The sequence below is a fragment of the Myxine glutinosa genome, chromosome 8 (genome assembly GCF_964187855.1).
Source record: "Myxine glutinosa chromosome 8, kmMyxGlut1.1, whole genome shotgun sequence".
In the NCBI taxonomy this organism is placed as follows: domain Eukaryota; kingdom Metazoa; phylum Chordata; class Myxini; order Myxiniformes; family Myxinidae; genus Myxine; species Myxine glutinosa.
This window is the reverse complement of record NC_136268.1, coordinates 31211497-31226497: the sequence shown is the minus strand read 5'-3', so window position 1 is coordinate 31226497 and position 15001 is coordinate 31211497. Positions and strand designations below refer to the sequence as shown.

General features: G+C 44.4%; 1 protein-coding gene across 6 annotated transcripts in view; it reads left to right on the top strand.

The window, feature by feature from the left end:
• Positions 1-340: 340 nt before the first annotated feature.
• LOC137432361 (uncharacterized) overlaps positions 341-15001 on the top strand; it is a 34493-nt gene continuing 19832 nt past the window's right edge. For 2 of the 6 annotated variants that reach the window (XM_068124225.2, XM_068124222.2), the window contains exons 1-2: positions 341-544; positions 7765-7996. In XM_068124225.2, coding sequence (XP_067980326.1) covers positions 7767-7996 — 230 coding nt within the window. In that variant the 5' untranslated portion in view covers positions 341-544; positions 7765-7766. Of the gene's footprint in view, positions 686-7764; positions 7997-15001 lie in introns of all 6 variants that reach the window. The other 4 variants (XM_068124226.2, XM_068124224.2, XM_068124227.2 and 1 more) reach the window with 4 other exon arrangements.

Sequence of the window (15001 nt, the reverse complement as noted above, 5' to 3'; positions counted from 1 at the left end):
ACATTTTCACGAAAGCCTGAATGAGTTAATGATAGCCGTCATAGTTATTCGTCCTACAAAAACAATACGTGTTAGTAGCAATTTTAACGGCGCAGTGACATCCGAGCAATGACTTTCGCAACACACCGCACAATAACTCTTTCCAAAGGATTGACTGTGTCGCGAATATTGCCTTAGTCCGATTGGCCCCTTCCACGCATAAAAAAACAGGCAAATATTTAAACCATGTGGCAAGTTTAGCTAAACCGTCCTCTCTTAAAGAGCCCACGGAGAATGAAGAAGAAAGAAATGGCGAATAAGCACATGAAGAACGAAAGCGCGTGCAATCCCTCTCTGCATTGACGTCACGGTGTTTCTACGCATGCGCGGTGTGACGTGAGGCGTCATGTCCGTTTGAGCGAATTCTCATCTGGAATTTTGTCTCTCGACAAATGTGTTTCTCAACAAGAAGTCGATATATCTTTCTTCTGTGAAATAGTGGATTAATTTCGTAAGCGAGACGCTTGTTGCGTTGATCACGGGGGACAAAGGGGCAGATAGGGAGGTGAGTGTTTACTGTGACGGGAAGAGCGAGTGCGTGCTTGTGGTGGAATTGCCTTGGGCCTGGTTCGGGTTTCACATATAGAAGGGTACGCGATGAGATCATGAGCCGTCCATTGCCCTAGGAGTTTCAAAACTGCATCCCGTAAGCTTGTTTGGAGTTTGTTTAACACACAAAGAAATTCCACACACGAACGATATTATGTTTGGGTCGGTCAGTATCACGACCGTCATCATGTTTTACCCTATAGTCTTCACCTAGGCTAGACACCCTCCCTCCCTTCATTGTGTCATAATGTATTGTTCTAATCGTCGGAATTCCAGAATTGGAATACTTGATGATTCGTATTCCATGCCAAGCGCTCCACAATCTTCCATACTTCCAATGTAAACGTTAAAAAAAAAATTGGTCGAGGCTCATGGAAGACCCAAATATAATGGGGGATTATTAAGGGTTTTCATTTCCTTTGTGTTTTGGTATTCATTGTCATCAGTGATTGTATTGCACAGGAAGGTAGAGGAATTCTGTATCCGAAGCATCATGTGATGTATACGATATAATCAAGTTTTCCCTTTAACAATGGGTTATTACCATGCTCATGGTTTGCCACAGTCATCATAGGAAACCTCCAACCTTTGTAATGACGACTGAAGTTACAGCTTTACCTACTTAATTCTTCTTCCTCCACCTGTATTGCAATTGCCATGATGTTTAACTCTTGGAAGAGTTTCAACACCTGCATCCAATGCTTCTCCGAAATCCTAAAAATATAAACTTCCTATTCCATATCCATCCATGATTATATCTCGTAATACTTTGAACGTGGAGGTTGGTAAACACGTTTGGTTTTGGTATCTCTGCCACCGATGGTGGACGCAGGTAATGTTTTCATCCCTATCTGGATATTCTTTTTCTGGCTCTTTGTGAACGGAATTTCAAAAAGTTGTGCACGGATTTGGACGAAATTTGCTGGACAAGGAATAAATGATTAGATTTTACAATAATATTTAATTTTTTTTTCAGTGATTCTTCCCCATTAAAAACCACCTTAAGAGGCCATTTTTTCCCCGCAAGCGGGGGTTGGCCTTTTTCGGGGACCGTGGTTGTTGTTTTTCGGTCCCCTTTTTGAAGCAATGTTTTACGGCCGGATGCCCTTCCTGCCGCCAACCCTTTTTGTCGCCTTTTACGACAAGCAGGGAATTACCAGTGAACTGGTACTCAATTTGCCGACCTCGGAAGGATGACAGGCTGAGTCAACCCCCCTGGTGTTAATTCAGCGATCGACCGGGATTCGAACCCAGGATCCTAGGATCCTAAGCTGGCACCCTAGCCGCTAGCCCAACACCAGGGACAACACCAGGGATTCTTCCCCATTGAGAGATGAAAATCCAGATCTGGCTACTAGAAAATTTTAATTTTTTAAGAGATTTTTTTCCACATCGAGAGATGAAAATGCAGATCTGGCATCTAGAATATTTGAATTTTTTATTCCCTTTGAGAGATGAAAATCCAGATCTGGCTATTAGAAAATTTTAATTTTTGAAGAGATTTTTTCCCCATCGAGAGATGAAAATCCTAATCCAGCTACTAGAACATTTTAATTTTTTTCCCCATCGAGAGATGAAAATCCAGATCTGGCATCTAGAATATTTGAATTTTTTATTCCCTTTGAGAGATGAAAATCCAGATCTGGCATCTAGAATATTTGAATTTTTGAAGAGATTTTTTCCCCATCGAGAGATGAAAATCCTAATCCAGCTACTAGAACATTTTAATTTTTTTCCCCATCGAGAGATGAAAATCCAGATCTGGCGTCCAGAATTTTTAAATTTTTTAAGATACTTTTTTCCCCCTCTGTGAGATGAAAATCCAGATCTGACTATTAGAAAATTTTACTTGTTTGAAGTGATTCTCCCCCCCCCCCCCACCCCCCATTGAGAGATGAAAATGCTAATCCAGCTACTAGAATATTTTAATTTTTTTTTCAGAGATTTTTTTTTCCCATCGAGAGATGAAAATCCAGATCTGGCGTCGAGAATATTGGTCTTTTTTTATTCCCTTTGCGAGATGAAAATCCAGATCTGGCTATTAGAAAATTTGAATTGTTTGAAGTGATTCTTCCCCATTGAGAGATGAAAATCCAAATCTGGCTCTTAGAATATTTTAATTTTTGAAGTGATTGTTCATAGTTAGAGTGATATGGCATAATTAGAGAATTGTAGAAGCTGGAAGAGAAATTGCAGCCTCATGTGTCTGTGGAACACACTTGCACACACACATCCACACTCACTTGCACTTCCAAATTTGTTTTTCTTCCCCATTGAGAGATGAAAATCCAGATTTGGCGACTAGAATATTTAAATTTTTGATATAGTGATATAGCATAATTAGAGAATTGTAGAAGCTGGAAGAGAAATTGTGGCTTAAAGGGTTTGAGAACACACACTTCCACATACCAGGCATTGATGAGGTGTGTACAGAGATGAGAATAGCAGCAAGAGAAGTCTGTCAGTTGAACGAATAAGTTATTGAATGTATGTATGAGAGATGGTTGAGTTCCGGAGGATTGGAGGCAGGGTTAAGTGTGCCGATATGGAAGGGGAAGGAAGATGTTCAAGATCCAGGGACGTACAGTGGCTCCTAAGTAATATCATGAAGGTGCTGGAGAGGATTCTGGACAGCAAGATAAGGAAGGGTGTGGAGATGGATATTGGAGAAGAGCAGCAGGGGGTTAGAAAGGGTAGGGGAACGACAGATGGGACGTTCGTGCTGATACAGCTGGTGGAGAACAGGTTGGAGGTGCAACGTGAGTGAAATGGCATTGGGATTTGTGGACTTGGAGAAGGCCTACAACACTGTCCTGTGAGAGATGGCGATGATGACACTAACATGGATGGAAGTGCTGGAAGCAGAGGTTAGGTTGGTGAAAGCCAGAAGGGATGTACAAGTGAATGAAGTGAAGAGTTTTGGTTGGTCCTGGGATGTCAGAAGAATTGTGTGAACATTGTTTTGAGGCATGGAAGTGCTCACAGCTACTCATGTTTATCATGGTGATGGTGATGGAGCTTGAAAGCAAGATGGTGAATATGAGGGGTAGTATGGGGAGGATGTTGTGGTGGAGAGTGAGTGGGAGATGCAGGAATTACTGGGGGAGTGGAATGAGGCATTTGGGAAGCATTGGCTGAAAATGAGCATGGAGAAGACCGAGGTGATGTGGTTCGAATATCAGGTTAGAGGGGAAGAAATCAGACATGGAAATAGATTTGAATATCTGGGGGAGGAACAGTGAATGGTAAGTCAGAGGCAGAGGTGCAGAGGAGGATTCGGGTGGATGTGAATGCGTGGAGGAGGGTGGAGGGAGTAATGGCAGACAGACCAAGAACGGCACTCAGTGGAGAGCATACCTCCGCCTGGTTGGCCATATCACTCAATGGTGAAGAATCACTTTAAAAGTTCTAATAGCTGGATCCGGATCCGGATCTTCACCAAAACTGAATCGATTCTTCCTTGTCACACACACAACCTGTCCAACAAGTTTCGTCCAAATCCATCCATAACTTTTTGAGATATCCTGCTATGTATCGTTTTTGGCACGTTCTCCCAATGGTGAAAAATCACTTGGGGAATTAAATGATTCTCATATCCGAATCCATATTCAGATCTTCACCAAAATCGAATCGTCCATGTCAGACACCCAACCAGTCCACAAAGTTTCGTCCAAATCCGTCCACAACTTTTTGACATATCCTGCTGTGTATCGTTTTTGGCCCTCTCTCCCAATGGTGAAGAATCACTTTAAAAATTCATGTAGCCGGATCCGAATCCGGATCTTCACCAAAATCTAATCATTTCGTCATTGTCACATTCGCTACATGTCTGCCAAATTTAGTCCGAATCCGTCCACAACTTTTTAAGAAATTTTGTTCACAGACAGTGAATGGACAGTGAACGGACAGACACTGTCCCACTGTCACAGACAGTGAACAGACAGACAAACAGACAGGGGTGACAACATATCCTCCATCCACCTTTGGTGGCGAAGGTAAAGATATAAAGGAAATCGAAAGGGAAAGTTCTGATGGATGTCGTGTGTAACGCTGGCCGAACTTTATGGTCTAGAAACGATGGCACTGACAGAGGTACACCAACAAAGGCTGCAGGTTTGCAAGAAGAACTGGGTCAGGAGGATTGTTGGAGTGAAGAGGGTGGATAGAAGGAGAATGGATGAACTGAATGAGGAGATCGGTGTGCAGATGAGCTTGACGGGGAGATTAGTGAAATGCCAGTTGAAATGGGTTCAGCACTCGATGCGGATGGGGAAAGAGAGAATGGCAAAGAGAGCAGATAGGTTGAAGGACCCCAAGGTAAAAGCAATATAAGTAGACGGTGGTTGAGATGGGATGATTGTGTGAGGAGGGATATCAGTAAGGTAGAGAGTTGGCTGAGGACAGAGGGAAGTGGAGAGTGTCGTGGGTGAGGCAGGTCAGAAGCTTGGTGCCATTGGACCTCACCTCTTCTAAATGGAAGAGGAGGAGAGAGGGATGCATAATTGAGGCTCATGGAAGAGCTAGTACACAGAATGGCTCAGGGTGCAACATAACAAAAGGAACAGCAGAAAGGGAAGTGGGAAATGCAAGGCGGAGGGAGAAAATAGATGGAGACGGCCAAACAGGGGATGTGTGGGTAAAGTTGAGGGGTATGGAGAATGCAGGGAGTGGACAAGCTGGATACAAAGCAAAATGTGGTGCGTTGCGGACAGGTGGTTTAAAGGGTGTGGAAAATATCATGGTTCTTGATGGGGAGAATTTCACCAGAAGAGGGTTGCTGGCAGATCTTGTGCGACCTGTAGGAATATTTGGGGGACAGAGCACAGATAGAGCTGGGAGAGCTGGGCCGGATAAGAGTCGGTGGAAGACAGAAAGCCCACCAACCCGCCTGCGGTGAGTGAGTGAAAGGCCCTCAGAGATAGCTTCATCGCGGGAGATTCCAATGATTCTGAAAGCTTTGGTTTCTACAGCGTGAAGCCGAGCTAGGTGTGAGGCAGGAGCACCAGCTCAGAGGGGAGAGCAGTACTCCATCAAACTGTGGATGAAAGCTTTGTATGTGGTGAGGAGCTCAGTAGTGCCTAGAAAGGTCTTCACATGATAGCGGATGCCCAGTTGGCGACTGGCTTTGGAGGCCAGCTTGGAAATGTGGTTTTCCCACCAAAGATCATGGCAGATAGTGAGACCCAAAAGCTTGAGTGGCAGAATTTCTTCGAGAGGATTGTTGAGAAAGAAAATGGGAGGGTTTCCCAGATGGTCTTTTCAAAGACATAGTGAGAGTGTGAGATTTGTCAGGATTGAAAGACATGTTCCCTATGTTTGACCTGATGATGTCGTTGTTTTATTGGAGCTTTTTTTTTCTTTTCGTGGTTTTTTTCTGATGTTGTTTTATTGATGATTTTTTTTTAGTGAAGAAGTGTTGTGTTGTTTGTATTTTTGGACCAGATTAAGCTGAAGGATCATAAGTAACAATACTTGGGATAGAAATAAGCGAAAAAAACCCATAAATGTGTTTGGGATCAAAAACTTAGGCAGAAGCAACAATCTGGCTAGCACAAGTAGGCCGGACTTTACCAGGGACACAAACTCGATGATTCAACACAACAAGATATGGTTTGGCACATAAAGTTGAATGAAAAACATGACTAGCAACACAGTAATGAACAATAGATTGAAGTCGATGGTCCACAGTAAAACACAACGTGTCTGGTTTGTCAAACTTCGTTATGATGAACTGAGAGGAACTGCCAATCCGAAGTTCATGTGCAGGAAACCCCGAGTCTTCATCTCGCTGAGACCTTTTCATAGATCAATTAACCAGGACAAAATAAAATAGTCATCACAACCTGGTTGAGTTGTCATGCCATTTTTAAATTCAATGGACTAAACCAGATTCAGTGGCATTGTCGTCCACTCAGCATGAAGTAGGTCAGCGGATTGATTCTGACCCTGGCTCATGTTACTTCAAGACTAAAAAATGGTACGTGCTGCTTCCTCGCTTGATGCTCAGCATTTAGAGGACCGAGCATGGATAAATGCCATGGGTTGACATCACATGGGGGAATAGTGAGGGTTGGGGGATTGGGTGCGAGGATGTGGATTTCTCTTTAATATGACTCGCTGACTGCAGACAGAAAAGTGATGTCACAATATGACAACTGGCACTTCGATGGTCTGGAGAAGTTTCGTGATTTTCTCCAAAGCCACTGGCTGTTTGAAGTCGTGTTGTCCAACGCACTATGTCTCGTCTAAGTAACAGATCCTCCATGAGCCTTATGACCTGGTAGAAAAGTAATAAAAAACTTACAAACGTTTAAAATGGTGTAATGTTTTGTGGGACACCATTTGCATACACAGAAGGACTTTGGAAATTGAAGATATTTGTTTATTTGAAGACTTCTTGCTACTTGGTGCATTACTTGGTATTCTGCCTAAAAAGAAAAAACAAATTTCAAAATTGCCAATTTCATTAAATGATTGTGACACATTTGTAACTTCCTTAGGCCATTTTATTAACGCTTTCTGACATGCTCATGTGCATGTTAGACTTTACGGGAAAAGCAAAGAACTTCATACGTCCCAAAGCCCATAACTGTTTGACATATAAAAAATAAATCGACATCAAACGACACTTGTTCACATGCCACATTGTTTCAGCCGTCCATCGGTGCAAGTCCAAATTGATATGCTTGACGGCAATATATATACAGAGATTTGGTATTTGTGCATTCGTTTTACAAATCGCCCTTCATGTAATAATTATTACTCCTCTACCGATTTCACCTGAGGGGACTATAAGTTTGCTCACTGTCTGTCTGTCCGTACATCCGTCTGTCCATGCGTCCGTCCCACCTGTGGTTTTCCAGCCTTTCCACCATTACCCTTTTAATATATTCAACTGAAACTTGGTACCTGGCTTTATTATAAGTTACAGAACAAGTTTGGGTTCCAGGGCGTTTTGTCAAATCTTCAGAGTTATGCCCTTTTTGGACTTGGAAAATATGACACCTGTAGGGGACATGTATTGCATAGCAATTCTTCCTCTTGTTTTGATTATTATCTTTTATTACACTAAATTAAGGCTGTTGATTGATGAGCAAGATGGACAGACTGAGTTAGTAATTTAGTGAGCAAGTTAAACAGAGGTGAACTGGTCTAGTTTCTAACCCCTAACCATAGCTATGTACAACGGCATCGGCCTTCCGACTCCACGAGGCAGTGGCACTAACGGCTACGTGCAGCGTAACCTGTCGGCTCTTCGTGTTCAGCGAGATCGCCAGGACGGCAAAGAGCCCGCGTTGGTAGGAGCTTTGCCACAGCGCCGTCCCGATGCTGGTATTCTGGCACATGAGCGCAAACGACGTGTGGAGGTGAAATGTGCTGAGCTGCGAGACATGATGGAGCAACAGGGGTGAGTTTGTTTGCGTTTGATTTGATTTTAACAACTCAACATGTTTATTCCCTTATATCGGTGCTTATTTTTATTTTGTTGTAGCTGTTATACAAATAATGCATACTTAATATGCATACAGACATTGTACAACACGAGATTTGACAAGGGAAAAGCAGCCGCTGACCTTGCAGGAAGTGACGACTTCCCAGTACACTCTGGGGGTCAGCGATGTCATTTTGTGATGTCCCTTTTCTTTCAATAGTTAGCGGGGAAAATGAAGGGCAAATCTCTCCAATCTCCTCCCCAATGGGATTCCAATGCACGGGGCTTGTCCATGCCCTATCCACAGCGACTACTCCACGTCAAGAGAGGAACGTGCACGTAACATTATAACAAGTACAAAAAGTTTTAATTAAAACAAAAGCCACGTCGATGTTACACAATGCCTAGATGCAGCTGTGCCTATAACGTCGATGTTATAGGCACAGGACATTCCTATTGATTCGATTACTTGATGTTATTTTTGTGCAAAGTGAAAATATATCTCGGCAATTTCCCGTGTGTGGCGACGAATTTTTAATATATCTCGGCATTTTCCCGTCTTATTTCAGGCGGTGTATGACTGACCATGCCGCGATTTAAAAAAAAAATATCTCGGCAATTTCCCGTATGTGGCGACACGTGAACGAAGCTATGCTCCTCTCTCCACATTATTGTGACGACGTATAAATTAAATATTTCATCGTGACGATTGTCATCAAATGGACGAATTTTTAATATATCTCAGCATTTTCCCGTCTGTTATTTCGGGCGGTGTATGACTGACCATGCCGCGATTTAAAAAAAATATATCTCAATGGACTTGAAGTTACAGGCCTTTGAGAATTCATTTCGTTCCATAAAGGGCAACTTTCGGCGGATTTTCTTCCCTTTTTTTTTCAACCGAGTCTAAAACTATGTTAGCGACTGTGAAAAATGAAATGATATATCGAATTTGATTTGAAATAAAACTGTGTGAGAGAGGAAGACACCACGGGCCTACAAAACAGGCCTCAAAGCTATGCGAGTTAATAAAATGGTGGATATTTGTTTATATGAAGCCTCTCCCAAAATGGGTGGAGCTATGGTTCCCAGAATGGGTGGAGCTTTGAGGTTTTGTCTTCTCTGCAAGAACAACAAGAAGAAGAACAAGAAGAAGAACAACAACAACAACAGCAGAGGGCACTCTATGACCAGCGTCTGCGACATGGCAAAAAATATCTTTCGTAATTTTTTCATCTTTAGTGACTGCCATGGTCGGATTTCAACCTCCAGCATCCCAGACACTGTGCTCTAACCACAATTCTACTGTCTGTTTTCACTTGGACTCGAGCTCTGATCTCCGGATCAACTGAGATGTTAAACCAGAGATTAGAGCGAGACGTAATCGTGATCTGCCAGCCTCAGAGCAGACGCTGTAACTACAATGCCATTTGCTTCTTTTTATGCCTCCGTTGATGAAGTCGTCGGAGGCATTATGTTTTCGGGTTGTCTGTCCATCTGTCGGTGCATCTGTCCATCCATCATAGGTTTTCGTTACTGTAATAACTTAAGAATGGCTGAAGTGATCCAAGTCAAACTTCGTACTACTATGTATTATGATGTGATGATGGACTAGTTTGTGGGGTCATGAGGTCAAACACTTCAGGTTCCTTGAGCTCAGTTGGCCGTTTTTGGACTATCCCAAATTCCTCAAAGACAAGTACTTCCGTTGGTTTTGTCAAGTTTTTGCTCTGTTTATTTTGCTGTCTATGTGTTTACTGCATGCTTCTAGTTCGGTTTTTGGTTTAAAACTTGTGCCAATTTGTAAGTATTCTTCGGACTTTTTGTGCCGGGTTTTTGAGGCCTACATTTTCCTAGTTCAAGTCCACAATTGTCTTTTTTAATGTCTTTTCTCCCTATTACCTTCAGTATTTTTGTTTTCTTCCCACTCCCCTTATTTCCCCTTCAAACCCTCCCAATTATAACCCCTGTTTAATGTCTAAAAATAAAAAATCTATTCCTTATCACCTCCTAACCTTTCACCTCCAAACCTTTCACCTCCCCAGACCACCCTACTTCCCCCACTTCCACCTCCTCTTCCGGCCTCTCCTCAATTTTTGCTGTTTTCCTCTCTGCATCCCCACTCTTATTATGAAGGTATTCGCAAAAGAGCTCAAAATCATTTTCTTCAAGCTTTAGCTTTACTCTTCTCTCCTCTTCTTCTACCTAACCCTCAATAATAATGTTATGTCTGGGGGTAGAGCAAAATATCTAGAGCTAGGTAGATCTGTATAGGTAGGTATTCGACTGTCGCGATAGGGAATCTACCTGTAATAAGTTCTTCATGTGTAGGCGATTTGTCGAGTTAAGATGTCTGCTTGTGAACATACCAGGATGTTTGAGTGTTAAGTAGTTAGGGATTAAAGATAACGCCCCTGTGAGTCCAACCTGGTCATCAAACCTTTGTCCCTTATGGCAATGCACATCTGTAGACACTTAGTTAGGTCCCAAGCGCAACATTAAATAATTCCCTTCCCTGACAGTGACTTTGGAAGAAAACGGACAGGAAACCAGGCCAGGACACCGCCGATGATGGCCGCCGCCACCTACACCTCCAGCAGGCCTATCCACCTCGAATAGCACGCGCTATGACCATGCTACAGGGAACGAGTGATGGGTTGGCGCGGTAGGCGCGAACCTCCAGCCAACGAGTCGGTGGAGGGCACTGATTGGGTGGCGCGCCAAGGCTGACGTCACCGCGGCAAGGTTATAAAAAGGATGCGCTTGGCTCGGAGAGAGAGCGAACTCGGGCTTGGCTTGGAGCGGTGCTTGGACTTGGACTTGGCTCATAGTGTGCAGTCGCACTTGCGCCCTCTCCCCTTTTTGGCCATTCTTCTTGGTTCTGAGTTTGTGCTCGTGTTGGAGATCGACCTCGTGTGGAGCTCGCTGGCCTGCGTTGGACGCGTGGTGCTTTTGGTGCATTGGACGTGTGGTGCTTGGTGCACGGACCTCGTGAGCGGCGAGAGGCTTGGAGCGGGGCCTGGTGGCATGCGAGCGGGGCCGAGCGGGGCCGTGTTACACTGCAAGACCACGGACAGATAAGACTGCACACTACATTACATTTACATTACATAACGAACGTTTTTCTTTTGGTTATTCATCTTCCTGTGTGGCGTATTTGAAGTCTGGTGTGCGGGATCCCGATTAGGATATTTATTATCGGCGCGCATTTTCCTGTCCTGCTTTTTTCATTTGAATAAATCCTTATATTATTTTTGAACATATATCTGAACGCAGTTTACCGGGTGTGTGATTTTAATAGATAAGGCTGCGGGGACTTACGCTGTTTCCCTCCATTCCGCGCGCTTAGATTTTGGAATCCGCTATTGAGCTTCCGCCTCAGGAGTTAAAGCCTTCGTAATCGGCATCCGCAACTCTGTTGTTAATCGGAGTTGCGTGACAATAATAATAATAACAACTAAAATAAAAAAGGTAATTGCTCCCGACATACCTGCCAAATGCTTGTATACACCTCCGCCAAATTGAAAGCCAAATGCTTATATACAATGTCTTACCCTGATTGTCTTCACGGTGCCATTTAAAATGTTTCAATTTCCTTTTTCTCCTGTGTTGAATTCTCTATTCTATTATAATTCGCTCTTCTTTTTTCCTCTTTAGAAGTTTGTTTTCAAATAAATCATTCAACCACACCAACATATTGTTACGTTTGTAGGGGGGGTAGACAGTGATTACCTTAGACTCTTAGAGCCAGGTAGAGTGCATAGGTAGTGTGCTCCAACTGTCATGAAGAAGAAGAAACCCCATGTAATAAGTAGGAAATTTGTGTAGACCGGATGTCGTGTAAGTGTATCTTCGTCCCCATGAGAGGGGTGGGGTTTGTTAATTAGCGAGAGATTATGGGTAATTAATCCCCTGTTTGTAATTGCCTCTGTAAACTTTTCCTGTGTTCCTTATGACACCGCACTACAGACACATAGTAAGAAATCGGCCATTAACCACACTAATTAAAAACCAACTGGAAACCAGGCATGAAGCATTACCCTGGATAAGGAATCTTAAATAAGGAATAAGGATAAGGAATAAGGAATCCGCCTTGGTGATTGCAGAGGCACAAAATGTCTGGGAAGCCACGCTGAGATTTGAAGAGCAGTGATTGGCAGGGATTTAATTGGCACAGAGACTGGTAAGATGAGGCTCGCTGATAGGAGCAGAGTTGGAGCGGCGGACATTTTCTCTCTTGGGTTCGGACTTTGTTGGTGAACGGTCGCCGAAAAGCTCTCTCTCAGCATCGACATTTTGTCTCTCTCGGCATCGACATTTTGTCTCTCGGCATCGACATTTTGTCTCTCGGCATCGACATTTTGTCTCTCGGCATCGACATTTTGTCTCTCTCGGCATCGACATTTTGTCTCTCGGCATCGACATTTTGTCTCTCTCGGCATCGACATTTTGTCTCTCTCGGCATCGACATTTTGTCTCTCGGCATCGACATTTTATCTCTCTCAGCATCGACGTCCTCTTCGTTCTTCTCGTTCTGGATCCCATAGCGAACGGTTGCTATTGCTCTTGCACAAGGAAGCTTCATCGCGAACGGTCGTGTTCCGATATCTTGCTAGTGGTCGTGAGGAGGAAGAGCTGCGGATCGAGAACTGTGGCTTCCCGCGCACGGACGATGAAGACGAGCGCTGCTGGGCTAACTCAGGTGCGTGAGGCCTAGTTCACGTCAACGAACGCATTTTCCCGCCAAGGCCCCAGACGATTTTTGACGATTCCTGACGAGATACACCAGCCGATTGGAGATAAGTGCCACAAATCACACCTATTTATTTTCCAGTTATTTTATCCTATATCCGTATTCGGGTCTGTGTGGAAGCGCTCTAACTAGGAATATAGTTTTATCGTGTTTTCTCTGTTCCGCCATTTTCTTTAATAAGGCCGGTATTTTTGTACATTTTAATTCCGTGTCGGTTTGAGTAGATTTATTGCAGGGTCGAGGATGTCGGGTGGACTCGTAAAGGTAAGCTCTTCGCCCCCCCCCCCCCCCCCCCCCCGCGTATTCTCCGCTATATTTTGACTGAATGCCTCGGAGTGTTGAGCTCGTTTAGTCCTCCGTCTCACCCTGCGGTGTTCACCACACGGTAGTCACACGACAATATACAGCTCTTCCTTTCTACATTCTCTAAACTCGCCTTTATATCACCCCTCCTCTAACGTTTTCAAATGTATATCCGACTTGAAAATTTCAAGATCCCCAACTTGCAATGCGTGCTTGTATTTAATCATTTCTTTTGTACAACACACCCGCGTCGCACTCCATATCCCCTCCCTCTACTCTCTCCTATCCCCATTTCATCATGACCTTCCTACTACCCCTTCCCTGCAAAACTCCCCCTCACCCCTTCCCTTCAAATCTCAGTCCTCACTCCTTCCCTTCAAATCTCTCCCCGTCCTCCTTCCCTTAAAATCTCCCCACTCACCCCTCCCATTCAAAACTCCCACCTCACCCATCCCCTTCAAATCTCCCTCATCACCTCCTCCCCTTCAAACATCTCCCCTCACCACTCTTCATCAAATCTCCCCTCTCATTCCTCCTCCTCAAAGTTGCCTCTGAACTCATCCACAAAGCTGCCTCCTCCCCCCCCCCTCCCCTCTCTTCCAACTCATTCCTCCACCTCCTCCAATCTTCTACTTCCCTCTGCCCCCTCCCCCCTTCAAACAACTCCTCACTGTGCCTCATCCCATCATCATCTAGCCTTTTGTTCTCTTCATCCTTCCCTTTCTCCTAAAAAAAACAAAAAAAAAACACCTTTAGAGGCCATTTTCCCCCGCAAGCGGGGGTTGGCCTTTTTCGGGAACTGTGGTTGTTGTTGTTTTTCGGTCCCCTTTTTGAAGCAATGTTTTACGGCCGGATGCCCTTCCTGACGCCAACCCTTTTTGCCGCCTTTAACGACAAACAGGGAATTACCAGTGAACTGGTACTCAATTTGCCGACCTCGGAAGGATGACAGGCTGAGTCAACCCCCCTGGCGTTAATTCAGCGATTGACCGGGATTCGAACCCAGGATCCTAGTATCCAAGGCCGGCACCCTAGCCGCTAGCCCAACACCAGGGTTGGTCATCTGCACTTTCTCCTAAGTCATCTGCAATCTCTGACACGCTGTCAACAGATCTCCCTACCTCCCCCTCTACTCCCTCATCTTACCTTGCCCCTCCCCAGTCCTCTCTTGTATCCGATGGTCCCCCACCCTCTTCTTGAACAGTATGGACCTCAAACATCTGGGGCCTTCGCTCAAACCTGACATCTCTCCATACAGGTTGCTTTTGAGAAACCAGACTTGATCTGCTTAACAGAAACATTCCTCCTTCAAGACGTCTCCAACTCCTTAGTATCTCTCCCTGGTTACTCTCTATCCGGTATGATAGACTTGAGCCTCGTCCTGGTGGTGGAGTTGCTATCTTTAACAAAAACTCTCTTCCTCACTCTCCTTGCACTGTCCTCTCTTCAACACACCCCCAGGACTACCTCTGGCTATGGCTTTCCCCCCACTCCCACCTTCTGTTCATATATGTTGTACCGTCCACCAAACAGTGATGACTCAATTTATCACACCCTCTCTCTGTTTTCTTCACCCTCTCTTTTGCTCAAGGTCATCTGCCATCTGCTTGGAAAACAGCCAACATTACCGCTTTACACAAAAGTGCAAAAACAGAACCTTGCAACTACAGACCAATCAGCCTGCTCCCAATCATCAGTAACGTCAGGGAATCAATCATCACTTCTGATATTAAATCCTTCCTCTTCACCAATGGCTTGATCTCTGATCATCAATTTGCATTCAGACCAGGTCACTCTGCTCTGGACATGCTGCTTCTGCTGTTTCAACAATGGATGGAGGTCCTCAATGCCAAACAGGAAATGAGAGCTGGCTCCGTTGACATATCTCCTGCCTTCAATTCGGTCTGCCACCCCGCCCTGCTTAC